Source organism: Macadamia integrifolia, chromosome 1 (genome assembly GCF_013358625.1).
Source record: "Macadamia integrifolia cultivar HAES 741 chromosome 1, SCU_Mint_v3, whole genome shotgun sequence".
Lineage (NCBI taxonomy): Eukaryota > Viridiplantae > Streptophyta > Magnoliopsida > Proteales > Proteaceae > Macadamia > Macadamia integrifolia.
In genome coordinates, this window is record NC_056557.1 from 35,862,635 (window position 1) to 35,877,997 (window position 15,363).

The 15,363-nt window shown below is 36.2% G+C and overlaps 1 protein-coding gene across 2 annotated transcripts in view; it reads right to left on the bottom strand.

The window, feature by feature from the left end:
• Positions 1-10,516, bottom strand: part of LOC122085751 (pyruvate dehydrogenase E1 component subunit alpha-1, mitochondrial-like) — an 11,208-nt gene extending 692 nt beyond the window's left edge. For both annotated transcript variants that reach the window (XM_042654329.1, XM_042654321.1), the window contains exons 1-7: positions 9,686-10,516; positions 9,491-9,570; positions 7,242-7,319; positions 2,088-2,183; positions 1,915-1,986; positions 1,645-1,698; positions 1,424-1,489 (exon numbers count right to left, since the gene is read on the bottom strand). In XM_042654329.1, the coding sequence (XP_042510263.1) occupies positions 1,424-1,489; positions 1,645-1,698; positions 1,915-1,986; positions 2,088-2,183; positions 7,242-7,319; positions 9,491-9,570; positions 9,686-10,376 (1,137 nt within the window). In that variant the 5' untranslated portion in view covers positions 10,377-10,516. The remainder of the gene's footprint in view (positions 1-1,423; positions 1,490-1,644; positions 1,699-1,914; positions 1,987-2,087; positions 2,184-7,241; positions 7,320-9,490; positions 9,571-9,685) is intronic.
• Between the last annotated feature and the right edge of the window lie 4,847 nt (positions 10,517-15,363).

The following is a 15,363-nucleotide window of genomic DNA, read 5'->3' on the forward strand; positions in this document are numbered from 1 at the left end:
AAAAAAAAAACCCTCAAATCATATAAAAAATGGACTTTCCTTTATTAAATCATTATTCTTCCAAAAAATATTTTATGGTGAAACAAACCTCAGCCTTAGTAGGGATGTACTTATATTTACTCTTCTATAATAGTGTCCTATCTATTTCTGATTCATCATCAATAAATTTTTTATTTCACCAAAAATAAATAAATGAAACCCTTTTCTTGGCCTCCAGTAAAAATCAACCAAAGACAGATACACAATGGCTAGCCCATAAAATTAAAATCAGGAAGAAAATGACATATGACCATTTCAAATTGGCCTCCATATCTAGTTGACCATCTGTCAGCTTGGCCACACTGTTATTCCATATCGAGCTCATATCAAGCCATCACGGAGTTACACACCTAAGGTAAGGTAAGTGGCCGAGCCCTAAAACCTTGTCGTGTAGAACTGCCAAGCCTCCCAGCAAGGTAGTTGGTGTATAAATGATGACAAGCAGTTCCTAGGATCCTTTCCCGTGCAAATTTCTAACTGATAGGGTGAACCCTGGATGGCCCTGAAAAATTCTGAACTATCAGAATCTTCCGCAAATATGTCGAAGGATAAGACAATCAGTCTCATGGCCTGCTGTTGGATCACAATATTTCTGCCACCATGCAGATCACATTCAATCCTAGTGTGTAGTCCAATTTTAATCCATCAATTTCAAAACAATTTCAAAGTGGTTTTAAGTAGGGGCCTGTGCCTTTGGCCATGTCCCCGGTCATTTCCATCATGACCCAACATATCCAAACCACGTACTGCATTGCACATTTTGCATTCCCCTCTTATGAGGGATTGTGTACCAAGCACTGTCATGACCACTTACACCCTCAACAAAAGCTGAAGTTATGTCATAGTTAAGCATAGTCGAAGGATAACTTTTGGGAAAAAAGTCGAAGTTGAACCAAAGGCCAAAAATGGACTTTTGTCTGCCAAGACGCATAGATCAATACCACCCTTGGAATCATGCGTTGGTCGATGACCACTAAATAGTCAGCAGACCATCAAATTCTGACAATTGGACCATCCAAGACATCATTCCGGGTCTTTGTAAAAGTGGGAAGAATGGCCTAAAACAAGACATCAAGTGCTTCAAATAAGAGATATACAACTACAATGCCTTCCTGGTACTTGCAACCACATTAGTAGCACTTGTTCTTTCCTTGGTTATTGTATCATGTCTAGGCAGATATACCCAAAAGGCCAGAACATCCTGGTTTCCAGTATGTCTTAAGAACAACGTAGTCAAGTTTAGGAAAACCTTTGAAAGGAGGACATCTACTAAAAGTAAAATGAGCGCAAGAAGATATGTCTATAGGATCATTTCAGAAATAAGTGCACTTCTAGAGAGCAAAAATATGGGCAAAGCACAAATCACATTAGATACTAAAATTACCTCAACTCCATAACCTTTGACATATATGTTAGTGAACAGTTCAGAAGGATCGGGCATTGGACTTTCCTGGTAACACAAAGTTTAGAGCAAGGAATAGTGAGAACTCAAAGTTCTGTCACTAAGGCATGTATGTAAGCAAAAACAGAATAAACATTAAAGCTAAGAGAGAGATACCGAACAAAAAAATAACTCAATGGCATCCAACATTTACTGATTCTCACCTTGGCTTTTGCAATAGCTTCATCTACTTCTTTTCTGGCATTCTTCTCAACATCCTGCAAAACAATTCATTGCACATTTCATTCAACTCTCAGGAAAATTCATTTTAAGAATTTTCTTTATTTTGGATAAAAGTGGCCAGGATGGCAGCGGCAACCCAGGGAGCAGCAGAAAGAATAGAAGAGATGGCCCTTAAGAGGTCTTTGGATCCCACAAACTCACAGAGTATGAGAGGAGCAGAGGGAGCCATAAAAACCTAAGTGAGATAATACCTTTAAATCTTTCTCAGAGGCAAGCTCATGAGATAATATCAACTTTCGTACTCTTTCAATAGGATCACGCTCCTGGAAAGCACAACAGCCAAGAAAAGATATAGACTTGAATCTCTAAAACAAAGGACTGACAATTCACATATTGGAGACTAAAATATCAATAGATTACCAACCTGTCTCACACCAGAAATCTCATCACGTGTTCTGTAGGTGCTCCCTGGATCTGACATGGAGTGTCCATGGTACCTGTAAGTATCCATTTCAAGAATCTGAACACCCACATAAAAAGCAATAATGTTAGGCTAATTTGGTTTCACATAACATCACATAAGGAACTCTTGGGAATTCTTAATGACCACAGAAAATATTAACAAATCAAGCATTCATAATTTCTTAATTAAAAGGAGCACAAGGAACAAGTTGAAGTTTTAATATAGGTAAGAATTGCTTTCATAGATTAATATGAATTCACAGAAGATCTTAATGGGAACATTGAAAATAGCAAGTTGATCCAACCCTGCTGGAAGCAAGGTCCAGTATCCCCAACCATAATCACATAACTATGGCTAGAGGACTCCAGGGGATTTTGGCCTCCCAACTGATGGATTAGGTGCTACTCAGGGATTTCCCAAAAACCTAAGAAGTCTAAAATAATACTGTCACAATTTACTTTTTGATAGAATACTGGGTCTCAAATTACTGATCCAAAAAAAAAAAATTTCTAAAAGGCAAAAAGGAATCAGAACAGCTGTTGTGCTAGGCCTGGCACAATGGCCCACTCAATCTATGCCAGGTGGCACATGATTCAGAAAGTTCCAGACATATGGGTAGGTAGAGTCCACTTGTATTAGATTATTCCTTTGTATTTTCTAACAGACAACCTAATTTGCTCCTATGTTTGACTTTTTAGCTAAATTTTAATCTTCTTTCTCCACGAGTAAAATTCTGATTTGGCTGAAATTTTATAGGTAGATTGGGAAAAGGCAGGCCTTGGCGCAAGAATGAGGTTGCTCTATTACAACTTAATGGCCTCCAATGTTCAAGATTTTGCGAAATTTTGCAAAATATTACGGTTTCACAAGATGTCGAAACGAAACTCCATGCAATATGTAAAAAATGCAAGGTTGTGGTTTCGATATTGTTTCGACTGAAATGAGACAAACTTTTAGTATAAGATGTATAGTTTCGGAAGAAATGGGTTGAATTTCGGCTCTAAGATTTGTGGAAACTTGGTTTTTTGTGATTTTTTGCCAAATCGCTCTCATACAAGCGTGAAACAAGATGTTGGGCAATAGTGGAATGCATCAAAAGCAACGGTTTGCTGCATTTGTGAAAGTTTTGTGTAAGATTCAAAGTTAAAGGTATAACACTTTTCCCAAAAAATGAATTTTTGCAAAAAATAGGGTAAATACTTGGTGGTTGGCGTACAACATATACTACCAACTTAGGCTCCAAAGTCAAACTACTATTTTGGGTGTGTTTTTAGATTCTGAGGGCTCCACTATATTTAGAGGGCCTAAAATAAAGCATACTAGAAGTTTCAGGAGCTAATTTGGCCATTTGGGACTTGAAACCATCCATAAAGGATTCAACCAAAATTTTGCGGTATCGTGAAATTTTTTGATTTCTCGCCTTGTCGAAACCAAGCTCGAAACCGAAACCTCGAACCTTGGTGGTTTTATGTTCAAACAAGGAAACAACATCTCAGAAAAAAAGTAAGAGTAAGGCAGCGTACATATGCACCTCCACAGACCCTGCAGTTAAGGGAGCTTCGTGCACTGGGTACGGCTTTTTAAGGGAAAAGTGGGACTTGCTGTGTAACAAATTTGAGCTTTAGATGAGCTGCCGCATGGCAGATTTTAGTGGGCTGTTGTGCTTTCACTCTTTCTATATTGTGGTACTGATACATTTTCACATGTAAGCGATTAGTTGCTAGGAAAAGTAAACCCACCTCCTCCCCCAACCAGACTCTCTGAACCCAAAGAGTTGGCTTATGCCTTATACCTTTGCATTGAACCCAAAGGTCTTTATTCTTTCTATCTCCTTCTTCTTCCTCCGTTTTGTTCTCCACCAGAAACAATCAACACCAACACCAACACCATTTGTGCTAGTTCTAGGACCAACATTACCTGCACCAGTCACTGTCACTGAACCTTGAATTTCTGTTGATGGACTCAAGGAAGAATGGTAGATATAAAGACCTGCAGAATGGTAGATATAAAGACCTCAAGCAATAGAGCAGAGCATAGTTGACTCAGATCAACAGTGGCAATGACATCGGTCAACATGGATCAAGTAACACTAGCACTTCAACTAGGGATTAACATTAGCCACATCTCCTTCAAGGCTAACAATTACACTCAGTCAGACACCTTTACCAACTGTTCTTGAATATAACCACCTTCCAAACCCCATAGCATAACCAACTTACTCCACTGATTCTAGATGGCCCCGAATCCGAGTTTCCAAGGAACACGCTGTAACAACTTTGAAAAGAGAGGAACAATTAATGACACTATATTAGCCTCATCAAAGGGACTCTAGGAGGGAAGGCTATTTGTCATTGATAGGGCTAATTCTCCCAATTTTCTCCACCATATGGTCCAAAATTTTTCACTTACCTCAAGTATTTGCCAAAAGGCAACCAGTGGGTGTCAAAGCCCACCTCTTGACTCTCAACCAAATAATGCATAAACGCTCGGGTTTCTACAAGATGCCAATGGAGCAGGCCACAGTTCGTGATTTAACCTTCCCCAGGAATTACAATGAGCTCCCAGAACACATTCCCACCATGAATCTATAACGTAAGAGCAATATAGCTTTTACCAAAAATAAATAAAAAAAAGAGAAAAATAGCTGCAGACTTCTGTACTACGAGAATAAAATAGAAGTACAATATCCCATATTTACACAAATAAATAAAAATATATATATATGGGGATGCCCACTCAATTCCGGAGTATTAACTCCCATATTGGTTTTGATGATTAAAAACAAATGGAAATACTAATAAATATCTACCAAGTGATGTGTGAAGGCAAGTTCTCAATATGACACATGTATCAAAAGTCCTCAAAACCTCGAGTGTCAAGACATGAAAATCCCTTGAAGATAATGGCAACCTCAAGCATCAAGGACTCGAAGATATCAAGTGTACAAGATGGTGTGAAGATGCTAAAGACAATCTATAAGAAGTCAAGTTGAAGACCTAGTGTGTAGAGTCTAATGTAATAACACACACATTGCATGCACTACACCACATTACATTTTGTATACACGTACTGTAAACTAACCTAGTATAACTCTAGGCGGTTCCCATTGACTATGCCTTTAGACCTATAGTGTGTTGGATATGCCAAGTCACACCTATTTGCTGAGTTAACAACAAGGTACTCACTTAAGGGTATTTTAGTCATCCATAATGACTGAATCATAAAACACTTTGTACTGCAAAAGTGTAGAGCTTTGAGTTTTGAAACCAACACAACTTGAATCGGGTCAATTGGAATCCGTATTAGGAAGTTACAATTGTTTTAGTAAAGACAGTTAGCTAGGTTCAGAAGCCTGCAGGTAACTACCGGTAGAGTTCTATTTACATAGGACTCATCAAACTTTGGCCAACAGTAGCCAACCAGTAACAACCAGACCCAGCCGGCACACTACCGGATGCCTCCCGGTAAGGTCTCTAGCTAGCCGGATGCCTACCGGATGGCCTGTGGACTTTCCCAACGGCTATTTTTTAAAATCCCAACGGATCTATTGCCCCAACGGATATGTGATCCGGTAGTTACCGATAGAGCTAAAAAGTAACTGTTAAGACACAATTTTTACTCAATCGTTTTTACCTAAATTACGACCATTAATCTCCCATATAAAAACCCCACTTATGGCTCATTAAAATAACAATTAATTCTCACCACTCGAGTATCATTATCAAAAAAATTAAAGTGAGAAAAATGATGCTCATTGCTTGAGTTAAGTTTGCTCTTTGTGCTCTCTTCAAAGAACAACTCAAGCACTTCAACACAAGTCTTCCACATTTATTGGCAATCTTACTTGGAGGACATTAAAGGTGCTTTATTGTTTATCATTACATTCTTGCATACTCATACCACGCACTGCACGAGGTAATACTCAAACTTCTATTCTACTATAATTTGTGTCTGTCCAAGAGTTGGATTAACTCTAGTATTTAGCAGGTTTTGTTTTACAATTTATTCTAGATTGCACTTAGATAAAGGTGTGGGATCCTCTTATCCTTAAAAGATTGTGGAAGGTCTATCTCTACCTGTAAAGAGATTAAAAGATCGCTCTCTACCTGTAAAAGAGATTTATAAAAGGATCCTCTTATCCTGTAAAAAGAGTTGTAAAGGTGGTTCCTCCCCACCTATTGTATTGAAAGGGAAGAGCTAATGGACTACCTTACAAGTGAAACTTGTAGGGAATGGACTAGAATCAAGTTGAGTCGAACCAATATAAATCTTTATGTCTCCTTATTATTTGCAATCACTTATTTGGAGATTTTCAAGCAAATAATTTTTAAATTTCACTAGTATAACCTATTCACCCCCTCCCCTCTAGGTTATTTCATATATAATAGTAGAATGACCAACCTTGGATTACAAACATGATTTAGCTAAGTAACACTACAATCAAGACCAAGGGCTCTTAGAACTATCTTATATGGCTAAATTTCTTTAACAGCCTACTCTATTACAGTTCAGTCCACAACATGCACCACCATTCCTCTAGGTGCAATACTTTCATAGCTTCAATGGTTAGTAAAATATCTGAGTGATTTCAGGAGAAAATCGAAGTATTCACTTGAGCTCTGTTAGTTTCTAAATAAAATAGTTAAATATTTTTGTAAAATCACCATTAAATTACATTTTGATAAATTCAATCAGCTTCATGGGTAAACTAAAATACATTAAAATACCAAAGCTTTGATCCTAGTTAAACTAATTCAAAATTTCTAGGAAGGTGATAACAGTCGGGACAAATTAATTCATTAACATATATTTCCAAAATTTCACATTATATCAAATGGAGCATCAGACTGGATACTCATTAGCAGTAAAGATTTTCCAGCACATTTAACAGTAACTGGACAAAATAATAATAATAAGAGAAGTAAATCAGAAGAAAAAAAATACTGGTACATTCCTCTCAGTAAACTATCTGCCTAGCAATGTCATGTTCCAAATAACCGAAGAAACCATAACACCCAGATGGATGTTTGGTATTGAGGTCACCAGATGGAGGGTTTTCCACAAAAGCTCCTTATAAAATCACTACAAAACAAGATCCTAAAAGATTGTACTTACTAGGGGCCCATTTTGCAGAGCATACTCCTTAGCAAATTTGCAAGCTTGCTTGACAGCAAGAACATCCATACCATCAACCTGTTAAGTGTTAAAAAAATACATGAGAAGTTTTGGCTGTAAAGAAATAGAATGAAACTAGTAATTGACAAATTTAGGAATGATTTATCAAAGTACAAAGACTCAATATACTAAGATGTGATACAACCACCACAGGAATCACGCAATTACAAATCTATATACCATTTAATCATGGAGGATAAAAATGAAAATGATGACTGTTTCAATTTAGAGTAACCACAACCAAAGATGATTAAATCATAAAATCTAAAAATAAATCACCCTATGACCAAATGTCTACCCAAGAATGTTAAGAAGACCGTTCCTGAGAAAAAGCCAACAAATGTATAGATAATTTATCCTATATAACAATGTACACATAATTGATTCACCTGTATACAAAAGATAAGAACTCCAATGTAGTTCACATATATCCAGTCATAGATGTGTACATCCATTTGCATTTTGTAATATTCACAACGGTTTTTTTTTTTTTTTCATAATGACCTTTTTCAAACACATTTTAAATACAAGGACCAGAGCATAGTTGGCACGGTGCCAAGGCGAACCAAGGCGGTGGAGGGTTGTCTAAGCGCTTAGGCGAGAAGGCGCACGCCTTGAGGCGGACAAGGCGACCAATTGTTATTTTTTATTTTTTCTATTTTTTAACATTATTTAGTAAGCTATATATACCTTGTATCATAAAAAATCAAGATTAAGCAACATCAAGTCATTAAAAATCAACATTTAGCCATATTAAATCATAAAAAATTAACATTAAGTCATATTAAGTTATAAAAAATCAAAATTTAGAGAAATGCTCTGGTTCTAGAATAAGTTTGACTGGTCAAATGATATTATTTTTACATGAGACTTTTTGTCTCAGTTATAATATAAAACCAGCTTTCCAACAAGTCTAAGATTACTTAAATCTGAGTTATAATGACAAAGTTATGCTCCGGTCAAACTTCTTTTTAAGTGCGTGAATGTTGTTAAAATCGGTTGAATGAAAATAATTTTATGGATATCAAAACAAAAAATTATTTTACCGGACTTTTGATTTTTAACAATGTTTTAACATGATAGAATTTATAAAATTTTCATAATTGAGAAAAACTCCAGCATTTAAAAGTTGAAAATCGCCCCTATAACCAAAATCCAGTTTTTCTTCTTGGACTGGGGGTTGACTTTTTATCCTTTTGGAATTTGATTTTTAAACTATTTTTATTGGATTCAAATAGGGGGTATTTGGTTATTTATGAATAATATCTTAAGTAAATGAAATAACATTTACTTAAATGATATTTGGTATAAATAAGTGCCAAAACACAAGGCGGCATGCAGTGCAATAAGGCAATTGTCGCCTAGGCCCTAGGCAAACCGCCTGGACGCCTACTCGTCGCCAAGGCGTCGCCAAGGCGTCGCCTAGGCGACGACTTGACAACTATGGACCAGAGTGCTACATTTAGTCTCAACCTTGATACGCCTCTAGCCTAGCGAAAGGACAGTAGTTCCCTTGCATAATATACATTCATAGGCCAGCATTTACCTCAGTTTTACTATAGAGGTTGCATAGACTGTTTAGTAACTGGGAGAGCAGACCACTATCCCTCCATATCTGCTAATTTTTTTCCGCAGTTCCACTATTCTATCCCCACGCCTCCTTTACTTCACTTAAACCAAACATTTAACCATGCTAGCTATTGATGAAATCAGCTAATATTAACCATCAAAACAAATGCTAGTATTGGTTCATTCATAGTAGCAGTGGCAAACAAAAAAATGCTAGGAATCAGAAGGTAAGGTAGTAGACGCAACCAGTAAGTTCATAGGCAAGTGGTGAGGATACATGCTGAATTCAGTTTATGCTACCATTATTAAACTCAAAGCATATATGAGGAATTAAATGAGAAAACCAGGGTGCGTTTTGATCTAGTATTAGAAACCCTGAGAATGGTATGATGGCAAACTTATGGAATCTGATACTCTTAACACAGGCCAGGAAAATGTAGAACATTTACAAGAAACAAAACAGAGTTAACAGAAACAGAGAAGCATACACCTGGCCAAATCATCAGAATGGAGTCATCAAATATTAAACGGGACAGTCATGAGATAGTAACAGGAAAGCAAGAACGTATAATATTAAACCAACTGCATAAGAAGAGGTGGAAAAAGTAAATCAATTTCACCTTCAAACCAGGAACATAGTCCCCACGCTTGTAATAAGCAGGACTTTTAGCCGCTCTCCATTCCGCTGTGCCCATTCCATCTACAGAAGGAAAAAGAAAATCAGAGGAGAAATCTAAAAACGATAGAGCAAAATAGAAAACGAAGAATGAGCGTATGCACACAATTCAATCCATTCCCAATCTCTTTCGACTTACAATGATTATTCTCACAGACCAAAATTGCAGGTAGATCCCAAAGAGCCGCAATATTTAGCGCTTCAAAGAGTTGCCCTTGATTGGCAGCACCGTCACCATATGAAGCGAAAGTGACGGTACCCTCCTTAATGTACTTCTGAGCAAAAGCTAGACCAACGCCGAGTGGTACCTGAGCACCAACAATTCCGTGCCCACCAAAGAACCCTTTCTCCTTCTTGTAGAAATGCATCGACCCTCCCTTCCCTTTTGAGCAACCGCCAGTCCGACCCATCAACTCACAGAAGACCTCATGGAGATTGCCACCGCGGGCAAGGAAAGTGCAGTGATCACGGTAAGCAGTGATTATAGCATCCTTCTTGGTGATAGCAGCTTCCATCCCGACGACAACAGCTTCTTGACCATCGTAAAGATGACAAAAACCACGGATGAGCTTAGCCTTGTAGAGAGAGTCGGCAGCGATTTCCATACGACGCATGAGAGCCATATCGGTGAAGAATCCCATGAGTTCTTTAGGAGTGGTCTCGACGATGCGAGAGGGAGGATCGACCTTGTGACCTGTGAAGGGGACGCTGGTCTCAATGGAGAGGACAGTTTCGTCATCGGCGACCGAGGAGAAAGGACGGCGGAGGGAGGTGGTGAGCGGTGTGAGAAGCTTGGAACGAGATGTGTAGGCTGCACGATTCAGAGCCATCTTCTTCTGTGGATCGCTTCACCGATTGATCGATTTTCCTTTCCGCTCTTTGATTTCTGGAGCGGATCGGCTACTGATGGAGAAACTAAAAAATGACCCAAGTCCGCAGTTAGAACTTAGAACAGAAGGGAAGGTGGGAGAAGAGAAGGTAAGCGTAACACCTGAAATAATTAATAAATTAAAATTAAAAAAAAATTAAAATGAAAACGGCATGATAATAGCTTTTCCTATTTCCACTTCAAGGGCATTTTAGTAATTTAATTTGCTAAATAGTATGTTTCTTTAGGGGATTGCATCTTCACTCATCCTCTCCAAAGAACCAAAGGATCGGCATCTAGTACCAAGTCCAACACGTGTCTTATGTTTATGGCATCGAGAACAACAGTCAGTGGGTTCCATGTACAATATGGTCGTTGGTAAGGGAGAGTTATTATGGGCTCCTGCGGAGCTGGGCCGAAGGGGGCGAAGCACTGTATCATGACAAACTCAACCCATCTTGCCCCTAAGGAAGTGGTTGTTGAGATGGGTTTGGAGGGGTTGGGAAAGGGAAGAAAAGGAGGGAAAATCCATTTGGCGAAGATTCTTCGATTGCCAAAGAAGGAATCTTAGTCTCTTTAAATTTTTTTTGGTAAACAGGAAGAATCCAGACGTTCATGTCATTTTATGGGAAAATTTTCTATCACTCCTTTATACTTAGGCTATATATATTAAAATTCTTTTACTTTTTTTTTTTTAATACTCTTGCTTTTATATTTTTACATCTCTATCTCTCATGTTCTTTTTAAATGTCCAGATTACCCCTCTTTTTCATTTATAACTTATCAAACATCTTTCATATATATTGATTGGTTCAAATTGTTTGGGAATAAAAACCAATACTTTACATGGGTCCCATTCCTCTGTTATAGGGTGGTGAGTTCCACAAATTTAAATCTTTTTCCACTGGGAAAGGATTAAGTGGTCTGTATCTATATTGGTTGAGAACGATACAGATCCAATACTTTTATCAATTTTTTTATAATTTTTTTAATCCCTAAAACCACATGTTGCAAACCTAACGGGGAATGTAACATTAAATTCGATATAGATCCGAATTAATATCAATTGAGATTGATACCAATCCAATACCGATAAAAAAAAAATAGGTACTAAGCTCGTAATGATGGATGAGACAAAAGAAAAAAATAATAATAAATAAACAATGATGGATGAGATAAAAAAATATATATATTTAATATCTTTAAGTAACTCAATACTAATGCATTTAAAAAAAAAAATCAAGAATAGAAAATAGAAAAATAATGGTGTGGGAGCCAAGGAGATGTTTGAGTTTCTGTCAACAAAGCAACATTTAACCAAGTAATAATAGGAAGGCAAAGTCAGTTAGTTGTTTTCTTAAATTAGTAAAAGCATGTTTGAACAAAAAAAATTGAAAAAAGTTTGATAGATTACAAGTGAAAAGGAAGGGCAATCTGGGTATTTAAAAAGATGAGAGGAGAAAGAGATGTAAAAGTCCAAAAGCAACAGTAAATCGTCCCAAACGAATTAATATATGCATAATAAGTTAACTCATTCATGATTAAATAAACAGTTATTATAAGAATAAACAAATCTATTTACCAAAATAAATAAAAAATCTCCATAAAAAAAATTAAAAGGCACTTAAATGGTCAGACCGTTTCAGTAAAAGATTATAAATATATAAATAATTATAATATTACAATCATTAAAATAAAATATAGAACAATAGACAATTCAATTTAATGTTAAAGTTTACATTCATTTCAATGAAAAAGTAAAAGGGAAAATTTGTTTGAAAATAAAAATAAAATAATATAAAACCATACATAAATTGTTTTGATTTCACTACCTGTAACCATTTATTAAATGGTTCAATTTTGGTTTTCACTTAAAAAAATCGTGCATCAAACCATTTACACTGGAACCAAACCATTTTAATGCCTTAATAGGGTGTAATTTATGTTTTTTTTTTTTCTATCTTTTTCTCTTTTCGGTAAAGGTTGTAATTTATGTTGGATGTCTATTAATTTTCAAACAAAAATTCAATCTTTTATCCTTCTATTTCTTGTGTATTTGTATTTTTCATGTCTTGAATGCATAAGAATTGGAAGGAGTTTTTTATAAGCCATAGTGAAGGAGAATCCCTCAATCATAGCATTCAAGGGGGAGAGTGTCTCAAGCAATAGGGGGAGGATATATCGACTTTGTTCATAAAGAGATGTTTTAGGACCCTAGGACGGTGGTTGAACCCTAAACTTTCTCCTACAATTTGAATTATAGATTCCAATATATAACTTGTTTAACGTTTTTTTTTTTTTTTTGGGTAGAAAACTTGTTTAACACTTTAATTTACATCACTAAATCACTTTTTTTTTATCTTTTTTTTTGGGTAGACATCAGTAATTAATGGCTACAATAATCAAGAAAGAGAGAGAATAAATAGATATGAGAAAATGTAGGTTAACTGAGCAGTTTAAATTCCAACCAACTGATACCTCAAAGGTGCAATATAAGTAGAAGTGGGGGAGATAGTTAAAAAAGGGCCAATCAAGATTAGACCCAAAAAAGGGTGAACCTGATTCAAAGATAAAGAAGGTCATAAGATGAAAAATAAGGCACATTTTCTATGGTCACCTTTCAATTTATTACTCCACTCTAATATAAGTTCAAAAGCTAGATAAGTGATAGGTCAAGGAAAACATTAAAGTTTGGGAACAATTCTAGATGTACCAATAAGGCACATTCTCTTTGGTCACATTTCAATTTATTATTTCATTAGAAGTGGTTGCCCATAATTTTGTGAGCTTTTTTTCTTTGAATAGAAGGATTTTGTGCATAGTCCATCATGGTGCATCATGCACAAAGCTGTTGTATGAAAGATGAGGATTTACAGTGCATCTCTCTTAACCTTATTCCGCGGTTGTGTGCATGGTCATGCCCATGCACGATCGTGCACACAACCTTTTGCCGTTTTTCCTTAAATATTTATTTAATATTACATTCTTAACTAAATTGTACAAGAAATATATGTTGTTGTGCCTGACATATGGAGTCTTTTTTTGGGTGAAGAGTCCAATGGATCATTTAATTGCAAAAAAAAAAAAAAAAAAAAAGGAAGGTAAAAACACATTTACAATCAGATAAATTTTTTAAATATAATTTTTATGAGAAAAATAATGCCTCGACGTCAGTGTGCATATGAATGAGGTCCTCTCCAAGGTTTGAAAAGACGGAATCGAGTTTGGGATCGATCAAGGTCAATACCGATCCAATCTCAATCCAGATCGGCTTGAAAATTCTCTGGATTCAATTAAAAAAAAAAAAAAATTTAGTAATTTACCCTTTGTCCCTCTGTATTGATCCACACAGTATCGGCCAAAAATCAGGATTAGTTAAGATCAATACCGATTTGATACAATTCCTCAAACCATGGTCCTCTCGCATCCAACCCATGGATCACACATACTCTCTCCTTATTAAAACTCACCCTATTAAATTATTTGATTTTCCACCCTCTTATTGGTGGGAAATTGCATTCTTTAATTGTCGCAAGTTCTTTTTCAATTTTTATTTTATTTTTAAACTCAAGGGATATAAATTTAAGCCAAAATTTTATTTTTTGATTTAAAATTTTCACTTTAATTTCCTTTGCAACCAATTAGAGCGAATAGTTTCTTTGGATTCAAATGAGATTCCTAGGCTCTAAGTGCATTTGGCATCTAGAAAACCCAACCACTCCTTCCGCTTTCTCCGTCTTGTGACTTCCTTCCCTAATTAGCTTGTCATATTAATTAGTGTGTGAGGACAAGACGTTTTTTATGACTATCATGTAATAGGTTTCAATTTAGCATTAAAGAAGAAGGAAAGAATAAAACCATAGCACCTTTTCTTTTCATTGGTTGTCTTACAAAAAATAAAATAAAAAATAAAAAACCTCCAACATTAAAGGTGTTTGTCGAACAAATGTAAACTACAAATAAAATGTAAATTGCAAAGAAGACAGATGGCAATAATAATTTACGGTAGAGGATTGACATACTGTTAGTGGGATGGAATCACCCGTGCCAAGTCAATGAGAGTACAAGAATAGGTGTTGCATGGTTTGTAAACTTTGTATACCAAATCACTAGGAAGATCCACGTGTCAAGGAAGACAAAGAGTGCGAGATGGTGGATGATGTTAGAAGCATGAACTTCATTTTTCTAATAGCTTCTAGGGAAAAAGTTCTCTCATATGTTGGGGGTAGAGTACGCTAGCACCTCTCTCACATGAATGACCCTGCTGTCCTCCAATGTAAAATTCCGCTTTACTGCCCCTCAAAGGCGCACTTCTCTATGCCTCTGGCTCAAGGAACCTTCTCCCAACCTCATATATATATATATATATATAAGGATTTGTTTTTTCGTTGGCACAATGTATTGAATAGGAAAAGTTTTGATACTATATCAAAGAGAGAGAGAGAAAAAAGAAGAAAGAGGAGGAGGAAGAGGTAGATTGATGCCACAATGGGCCAAGTTGGTATTACGTTGCTACAATGAAAGCCCATTATGTAGATAGTCCAGTATTGGGCTTAGCAAGGCTCATCTATCCTACATCTAGCCCATGTAATGGATTAGATATTCAGAACGTAGTTTGTTTGTTTTGTTTTGTTTTTTTTTTTTTTTTTTTTTTTTTTTTTTTTAAAGAAAATGTAAAGGTGGTATCCTTGATCAAGACCTTCCCGTCATAGCCTTAAAGGCGATCAGTTTGATCAAATGGACAAAATTGTTGATGTCATTTTTTACATAGATATTTGGTACAAACAAAATATTCTCCATTTTAATACGGAGAGGAATGACAGTTTAAGATCAAAGCAATCAAGGGTTCAACGTCTTCCACATCGCTCCAAATCTTATTGACTTCCCATCGCCTTTTTATCCCACCAAGAACTCCACTTGCTCCTTCCTCAATACCTTCTCCGTATTTA